At 35.4% G+C, this 9,622-nt stretch overlaps 1 protein-coding gene across 2 annotated transcripts in view; it reads right to left on the reverse strand.

Moving 5' to 3' along the window:
* The window catches only part of NGLY1 (N-glycanase 1), a 68,523-nt gene that overhangs the window by 45,872 nt on the left and 13,029 nt on the right, over positions 1-9,622 (reverse strand). For both annotated transcript variants that reach the window (XM_003781750.2, XM_003781751.3), the window contains exon 3: positions 6,838-7,083. In XM_003781750.2, the coding sequence (XP_003781798.1) occupies positions 6,838-7,083 (246 nt within the window). The remainder of the gene's footprint in view (positions 1-6,837; positions 7,084-9,622) is intronic.

The raw sequence follows: 9,622 nt of genomic DNA on the forward strand, positions 1-9,622 counted from the left end.
GGCGCCTTAGCCAGTTGAGCTATAGGCGCCGAGCCGAAAGCACTTTTTCTAGGAAGAGTTCATGAACTTAATTGTCAAAGCTCCTATCAAGCACAAAAAACTCGTAATGATAGGACATACAATTAAAGTATGGAGACTAACTAGAAAAGTACAGTACATAAGATGCAATAATGAGTATAGAGAAGAGAATGTGAGAAATATGTGACATGTCGGATCCAAGGACATTTGTATGTTTGGCTTGTTTTTAACCTAGGAGAGCTTACAGGAAAGGTTCTTAAACATTAATCTGTTTGTTAAAACAGATTCCTTTCTTTCATTCTGATGCGGTCAGTCTGGGATTATGTTCAGAAATATGCATGTGATGCCTGTGGAACAACCTTAAAAGAAAACTGGCCTAAAGCAAGGTTTAAAAATGCCACTGGGAGAGAAAGGAGGAGGCCCTTATTAAGATCAGACACTTTGCCCCCATTAACACAAGAGATGAGTGCAACAGCTGATGGAAGAAATACAGGCTCGGTAATGACAAGTTCAGGTAATTCACAATGGAGAAGAATATGCCCCTTTCTCAGAACTGATATGAAAACACACACAAAAAAACCCATCACAATGTTTATGTAAAAAATTCTTATAAAAATGAGGCAATTGGGGTGGCACCTGTGGCTCAAAGGAGTAGGGCGCTGGCCCCATATGCCGGAGGTGGTGGGTTCAAACCCAGCCCTGGCCAAAAACTGCAAAAAAAAAAAATGAGGCAATTACAGGGGTATCTTTTTCTTAATGCAGATTTTCATTTACTAAGAGGGTAAGAACTCTTCCAGAATATTAAATTCTTTTTCAGTCTGGAAATTACCTAATTCGTTGTGCATTCGTTTAATGGCATTCAAATGATCTTGAACAGTAAAGTTTATTTTCTTGCCTTATTTCTTTACATATTCAGTGGCACAACTCCAAAAAAACTAAGTCATAAAAATAGAAGGTTGTTGATTGCCTGGTGATCACAGCAGCTGGGTAACCATGTGCTTAGGCTACATAAGGCAGCAGTTAATTGTCTGAGAGTATAAAAGTTATCTGGAGTACAAATGGAAGTTTAAAATGTGAAGTCTGTTTTACATCAAAGAAGCTTTTTTCTTCACTACTGATACATCCAGTTGGTTTCTGATGTAAGATATATTTAAGATTCTTTATAAGAAAAAAGGTACAATGTGTATGATTTTTTCAAATCATGTGAATTAATGAGTGGAAGCAGGATTAACAAATTCACTTCTTTAGTAAAAAGCACAAGGCTCCCCAAGCCTACTAGTTTTCCTTCTATTTTTATATAATTCTTACTTTTGAGGCTTTTAAGCTGAGAACGTGTTTTTAAACACAAAAGTTCTATTTAACAATACATTTTAAATGACAGGTATAATCAATTTGTGACTTCAATAACTTATTTCTTATAAAAAACCCCTTTTCTTCCATTTATAAAAGTAATACATGTTGCTGCAAAAATATTAATATTTAACATAAATATGAAATCATCAATAATTTCGCTACTCAGAGGAAATTATGGTTAAGATATCTGTGTATGGTTTTTTAATGTGTTTTAAATAACAAAAATCAAAATATTACACACATACAACACACATTATTTAATCTTGGAATTCTCAGCAGACATCTTCATTTTTAATAAATACTAACTCTTTTTTTTTTTGAGACAGAACCTCAAGCTGTCCCCCTGGGTAGAGTGCCATGGCATTACAGCTCACAGCAACCTCCAACTCCTGGGCTCAAGCAAGTCTCCTGCCTCTGCCTCCCAAGTAGCTGGGACCACAGGCGCCCGCCACAACGCCCGGCTATTTTTTGGTTGCAGCCATCATTGTTGTTTGGCGGGTCCGGGCTGGATTCGAACCCGCCACCTTAGGTGTACGTGGCTGGCACCTTAGCTGGTTGAGCTATAGGCGCCGAGCCAATAAATACTAACTCTTGACATATGGATGTCTAATAATTTCAGTAATCCCCTACTGAGGCATGTAGGTATAATTTGCCTTCAAGAGTGGTAGGTTCACAAACAAGAAACCAGATATTTAAATCTGATGTCCAAATAGAAGATTTCTCCTCTTATAAACATCACACATAGACTAGGAGGTTTATGAGATAAAATTAATTTTAAATTTAACCATCTCATTTTATTTATAATTACTAACAATATATTATTTTTATAATTTCAATGAAATAATCACAAATTATGATAATTGTTTTAAATAACTACATACCCATATATACAATAGGCAGTAATTTCCAGGGTGATGAAAGAGTGATGAGAGCTTAACAATTTCATATACATCTTAAAAGTAGTCACGAGACAAATAAAAGCATACATTTATACTAGCTGAGTAAAAGTTCTGAATGTATATTTTAAGTAAATCATACATTTTCAACCTAGATAAAGTTGCAAAACTAGGAACACAATGCTTCTAACATTCTGTGGTACTATGTCACTGAAAACTGTCTTTGCTGTTTCAAATCTGCTTATAGAAGGCAAAGGGTTAAAAATTCATAAAGGGTTATCAGGAAGTTATTTCCATTAGGAACATCAAACAATGAGCACATACAACTAGCAAAGATAAAAATCAGTTGAGTCATTAGACAAATGCAAAGTAAAACTACATGAGATACTACTTAACAGCCACTAAAATGGCTATAATAAAAAGCCAGTAAGAGTTGGTGAGAATATTCAGAAACTGCAATCCTCATATACCACTCGTGAGAATGTAAAATAGTATAGCAACTTTGAAATACAGCTTGGCAATTTCTTAAAATATGAAATATCAACTTACCACACAACCTAGTGGTTCTACTCCTAAGAATCTACCCAAGAGAAATGCACACATGTCTGGAGACTAGTACATGAGTGTTCATAACAGCACTATTCACAACAGGCAAACAAGGGAAACAACCCAAATGGGTATCAACTAATGAATGGATAAATAGAATGTGCTATATCCTTAAATGGAAAAATATTCAGAAATTAAAAGGAAGAAAAAATACTGATAAATCCTACAAAATGAAGAACTTCAAAAGTGTTACACAAAGTAAAAGAAGTCAGAAGCAAAACACTACATATTTTTAAATTCCATTTCATAAATTGTCTAGAAAAGACAACAAAATATCTTTCACATAGTAAGTACCAATATATTCTACTACTTTGTATCTTACAAGAAAAGTTTACTGGCAAACTTCATCATCAATGACTATCATCTTGACTTACATTTCAAAATCTTATTTGATACAGTTTTTTGTTTTTTTTGCAGTTTTTGGCCGGGGCCAAGTTTGACCCCACCACCTCCAGTATATGGAGCCGGCGCCCTAGTCCTTTGAGCCATAGGCGCCACCCTATCTGATCTAGTTTTAACCAAAAAAGAAAACAGTTATAAAGTTTGCCAGGATTTACCTAGTTTACATAGTTATGTTATATGATGTATACACACAGGTAGTTTACATACAGGTTAAAGTGCTTTTTATAATCTTTCTCTTGCTGACGTTAGTCCATTTTAATTTTCAGCTAGTATCCCACTCAAATGGGCAAGGCAAGAGAAAATAATTGTCAAGTTCTATAGAATGTATAGCAACTAAAGGCAATGAAAGTTTAAATAACAAAATACTTTTTAAAAAAGAGTGAGGGCTTGGCGCCTGTGGCTCAAGTGGCAAAGGTGCCAGCCACATACACCTAAGGTGGCAGGTTCGAATCCAGCCTGGACCCACCAAATAACAATGACAGCCGCAACCAAAAAATAGCCAGGTGTTGTGGCAGGCGCCTGTGGTCCCAGCTACTTGGAAGGCTGAGGCAGGAGACTCACTTGAGCCCAGGAGTTGGAGGTTGCTGTGAGCTGTGAAGCCACTGCACTCTACCCAGGAGGATAGCTTGAGGCTCTGTCTCAAAAAAAAAAAAAAAAAGAAAAAGAGTTTGAGGTTGCTGTGAGCTATGATGCCACAACTCTCTACTGAGCGCAACAAAGTGAGATTCTGTTTCAAAAAAAAAAAAGTAAAAATTTAAATAAAATTAAAAATATGTAATTCCAGTGATCCATGGATAATAAAGAGTTGTTTATATAATGTAAGATTAATTCTAATTTCTTTCAACTCCTTTATGGAACTCAGAAAACGATATTTTTGTCTAAAGACTAGTAAGAGTTGATACACACTACTTTATTAATAACATATATCTTTGAGAAAGTTAGTTTTGTTCTAATCTCCAGAATTTATTTTGGCAATAGAATGAATAGAATGATGATTTATTTTTTGTGTAGCAGCCAGTGGTTTTGTGGCAACTGACAGGGCTTTAAAGGCCCCAAACTATCTGAATTGCAAAGTTAAGAAACAAGAAAAGGAAGGAGCTTAAAGAAGATTCAGAAAATGTGAGTGAAGGCCAGACATGGTGTTCATGCCTGTAATCAATCCTAGCACTCTGTGAGGCTGAGGCAGATAGATTGCTTGATTTCTGAGAACAGCCTGAGTAAGAGTGAGGACCCTGTCTCTGAAGAGAAAAAAAATAGCCAGGCATTGTGGCAAGTGCCTATAGGGCCAGCTACTTGGGAGGTTGAGGCAAGAGGACTGCCTGAGCCTAAGAGTTTGAGGTTGCTATGAGCTACAATGCCACTGCACACTACCAGGGGTGACAATGTGAGACTCTGTCTCAAAAAAAAAAAAAGTGAGTGGATTTCCTGAGAGAAAACAGTAACAAAATACTACTTGGTCCTGGAAGAGGTATTTTATAAAATAAAATGTTTTCAAGCATTTTTGTAAGATTGGTTAGCAGTGAGCACTTTAAGCTATATGCTGTAATAAAGAAGATAAAGTAGGAAATTTTAAAAGATATATTCTTACATGGCACTTTGAAAAACCCTAATAAAACATGTTAAAAGTCAAGAAAGATGTTAAGTGAGCTTCTATATCACTACCAACCTTAACTGCAAAACAGATAAAGACCAAAGGTATTCCAAGATGGTATGCACACATTCCTAGGGAGGAGCAGGAGAATCCTGGGGTGCTCTGGAGATTTAGTTTTTATATCACCCTCTAATTTTTCACGATTTTTATATAAGGCACATAATAAATTAGTATAGAAGCATATAATTAATAAATAAATAGACACTGGGTTATATATTCCATATTTTATTACTGGTAAGATGTTCAGTCAAAAAGCGTGGAAACCACTGTTCTAAGACATGGAATAACTAGTTACTTAACATTAGAGTTAAGCAGTCCCACTTTTCTGTAACAACTGCATAATGAAGCAGAATTACTAAGAGCCAACTCTTTATTTATAGTCTGCAGAACTTTAACATACACTATCTCATCTGATGCCATAGTCATTTAGTATCATCATTAATTGATGCAATACCATCCGGGAACAATTTCTCAGAAACATTCATGAACACTAGCTGTGTTTATTATTATTATAAACAAACACTATCAGTGATGCTTATAATCAGAGAAAATATTTTAAAGACTTAAAGGTTAAGCCAACTGAGGCATAAAGGATTATGTTAGAGGGCTTAATCCCCCACAAAACAAGTTTAGAAACCACTTAAGAAGAATTACATAAAAGGCCAGCCCCTTAACACTTTTATTTTTAAAAGAAGTTTATTTTTAAGAAGTTTGAGGTCTTCCCAACCTAGACAAAGAAATGTCTGCTAATCATTTGACAATCCAAGGAAGAGAGTAAAAGCTCTATAATTATTCATCTAGAGAAGATTAAGGGTAGATTTAACAACTGATACTACATAAACTTCTGCTGTGTGGAGGACAGTGACAAACTGTTCTATCAAAATTAAAATAGGAGGGTATGAGTTTAAGTTGACTACTGACAAAATTACTATAGAAATATCACAGTTTTTCCAACAGCAAAAATTTAGGAGAATAATACTTAAGGACCTGTATCAAAGGGATTTTTTTTTTTAATTAAATCATGGCTGTGTACATTAATGCAATCATGGGATACAATGTGCTGTTTTTATATACTATTTGGAATATTTTCATCAAATTGGTTAACATAGCCTTCATTGCATTTTCTTAGTTATTGTGTTCAGACATTTATACTCTACACTTAGTAAATTTAACATGTATCCTTGTAAAATGCACCAGAGGTGTGATCTCACCAATTACCCTCCTCAAAAGGGATTTTTATAAATAGGATAGTCTCCTATTAAATGGAATGGAACTTATTTAAATTTACCAAAAATGCCTGTAAGACATCACAAATTTGATCTTAGTTTTTCGGAAGTATATATTGTGCATACTAACAAACTTCACCAATTTGCTAGCATCCACTATCAGTAAATTAACTTATTTAACTTAAACCTAAAGAAGTTGACATTTCATTGAATTAAGGTGTTGATAACATGATTGAGCTGTTGAATATAACCGCATAGTGAATGGCACAAAGTAAAATCTAGATTAGGAATGTCAATGCAGTAAAGGAAATCTAATTTCATGGTCACACCTCTGTTCAGCAGGTCCATTATTTTGGTTTAAGTTAAAGACATATGTTAATTTGTATAACTGATTTAAGTACTAAGGTTCACTCATATATGATAAACTAAACAAACTTTAAGTTGCCTCAGAAGCAAGAAGCCACAAGCCAAGATCTAAAATATAAATAAAAGGCAGCCAGTTTTCCTACTTTTACCACAAATTTGCCAATTTTTTAAGGAGCTGAAGAAACCTGGATGTGTTAGGAGTTGGAAGAACCAAGAATATAGGGAGCACCAATTCAGGACTAAACTAGGACACACTTTAAAGCTTTTGCTATTCAACATTTTGAAAGGAACACTAAAGAAGGTTTAATTCCAACATTACCATTGGAGCAGATGGCAAATTTGATGACTGTCCTTGATGGATTTCTGCATGCTGGGCTAACCCATTAGGATTTGGAGACTCTGTTGTAGAAACCTGGGTACCAGTTGCAGGTGGCTGAGATGACTCTACTTTGTGGCTCTTAGTTGAACCATCCAATCTGCTACTTCTCTCTATAGCAATCAAGTCACGAATTTTTTGCAGCTGCTCCACTGATGCTTTCTTAGGAAAGATAAGGTGTGTTTCTCCCTGAAATTTATAAAATTAGGAAAAAATGTGCTTTATAATGACATTCATATATATACATACATATATATACACACACACAAAGAAGCCAATACTCCAGATTGCATCATATTTTAAAAATCATAATTTTTTTTTTTTTTTTTTTGAGTCAGAGTCTCAAGCTGTCGCCCTGGGTAGAGTGCTGTGGCATCATAACTCATAGCAACTTCCAACTATTAGGCTCAAGAGATCCTCTTGCCTCAGTTTTTCTATTTTTAGTAGAGACAGGGTCTCACTTTTGCTCAAGCTGGTCTCAAACTCATGAGATCAAGCTATCCATTTACCTCAGTCTTCCAAAGTGCTAGGATCACAGCCATAAAAATCACACTGTTTTCTTACAATTATTGCACTTTTTAAAATACAAAGGTAAATAACGCCTAAATATAAACCAAGAAATTAAGAAAATATCTCCTTATTAGCATACAATATTTAGCTTATTAATGCAATTCAAAGGACTGGTAAAAAATATTTGATCTTTAAGGAATAAATGACAAGTAGGAAAGCCCCATATGAGCAGCAAAAGTGGGCTGGGTGTGGTAACTCATGCCTATAATCCTAACAATTTGGGAGGCCAAGGCAGGTGGACTGCCTGAGCTCATGAGTTTGAGGCCAGCCTGAGGAAGATTGAGACGCCATCTCTACTTCAAAATAGAAAAACTAGCCAGGGGTTGTGGTAGGAGCCTACAGTCCTAGCAACTGGGGAGGCTGAGGAAAGAGGATTGCTCAAGCCCAAAAGTTTAAAGTTGCTAGATTAGCTATGATGCTGCAATACTCTACCAAGGGCAACAGATAAGACTCTGCCTCAAAAAAAAAGAAAAAAGAACTGAAAGAGGCTCAGCATCCATAGCTCAGTGGTTAGGCCTCTGGCTATATACACAAGGGGTGGTGGGTTTGAACTCAGCCTGGATCTGTTAAATAAAAAACAACAACAAGAAGAAAAATAACCAGGTGTTGTGGCAGGTGCCTGTAGTCCCAGCTACTAGGGAGGCTGAGGCAAAAGAATTGCTTGAGCCCAGGAGTTGGAGGTTGCTGTGAGATAAGACACCACCGCACTCTACACTGGGTGACAAACTGAGACTATGTCTCAAAAAAAAAAAAAAAAAGCTGCAAAAATAAACATTCCTATCTTCTCTGCAATAGTATATGACACTACTATTCTCTATGAAATAATAATGACAGCAGACATACAGCCATATAAACAGGTCAGGTGTCACAAAAAAACAAGAAGTTATATAACAACCTTTGAGTCTTCTAAATCCAAGTCTTTAAAGAATAGCTGTATGATTAGAAGTATACATATGTCCACTAATATTTCCAAGGTAACAAAAGTACACCCTGATAGTTAATTCAAAATTAATGATTATGAACAATAAAAAGGTAGTCCAAACAAAACAACCAACCTGAAATTTTTGACTTTGAGTTGTGATTCATTTAATAAATACCCATAGTATAATTAGAGAACATTTAGGTAAAATAAACATTATAACAAAACCAATAATGTAAAGAAGTCAGCAAATTAAAAGATATGAAAAAAGATGAAATAAAAATGTATTCAATCAACTTTCAAGATGTTGAGAAGCAACTGTAATTCCACCAAATGCAAATGATATAAAATGGTTATTTACACACAGTACACAAAATTGCTGACTTTGGGCATTTAAATTAAACTCCACATTGAAAATGACCTTATTTCCCGGTGGTGGTAGACCTATAGGAATCAGATGAACAACACATTACTCAATAATGACATGAAAATCAATTCCATCTGAATCCTTTTTAAATAGTCGGGAGAGAGGGGCACACTTACAACTATGATTCAATCTGTATGAAAACAAAGTATGAAAGCAAAATGTGTGCCTCCTACTATTCTGAAATTTAAAAAAATATAAAAAATAAAAAGCTAGAAGAGACCAGCAAGCTCCATGTGTTATCCGTAAAAAAGACTACTACTATTTATTATGTTTATGTATTCTAGGTACTATGCTGGGCATTTTAAATATGTTAACCCAAGTAATTTAACGACTACTCTGAAAGGTATTAGCTTTATCTCCACTTTTCGTATGAAAATACAAAGGCTCAGAGAAATTAAATAACCTGCCTACAGAATAATTGGCAGGGCAAGGATTCAAACTGCATGACTGACTGAACAGAGACCAAAAACCACAAGCTTGCAACAAGAGTTGGAATGGATGACCCAACAGAGAAAGTCTTCACAACTGTCATGATTAAACGGCAGGCACAACTGGAACACAACACCTTTTCCAACATTAGAAAAGAAACCACCAGCAGTGTAGTAGTGTTCCCTTTTCTCCATAACCCCGCCAGCATCTGTGATTTTGGGATTTTGTGATATGGGCTAATCTAACTGGTGTTCGATGATATCTCAGAGTGGTTTTGATTTGCATTTCTCTGATGATTAAGGATGGTGAGCATTTCAATTATGAGAAAGACATGATGGCTATGTTGGCCACCTGGATGAGAGTTTTCCAAACTGCATATAGAA

Source organism: Otolemur garnettii, unplaced genomic scaffold, assembly GCF_000181295.1.
Source record: "Otolemur garnettii isolate 467f Iridium unplaced genomic scaffold, OtoGar3 scaffold00002, whole genome shotgun sequence".
Taxonomy (NCBI): Eukaryota; Metazoa; Chordata; class Mammalia; order Primates; family Galagidae; genus Otolemur; species Otolemur garnettii.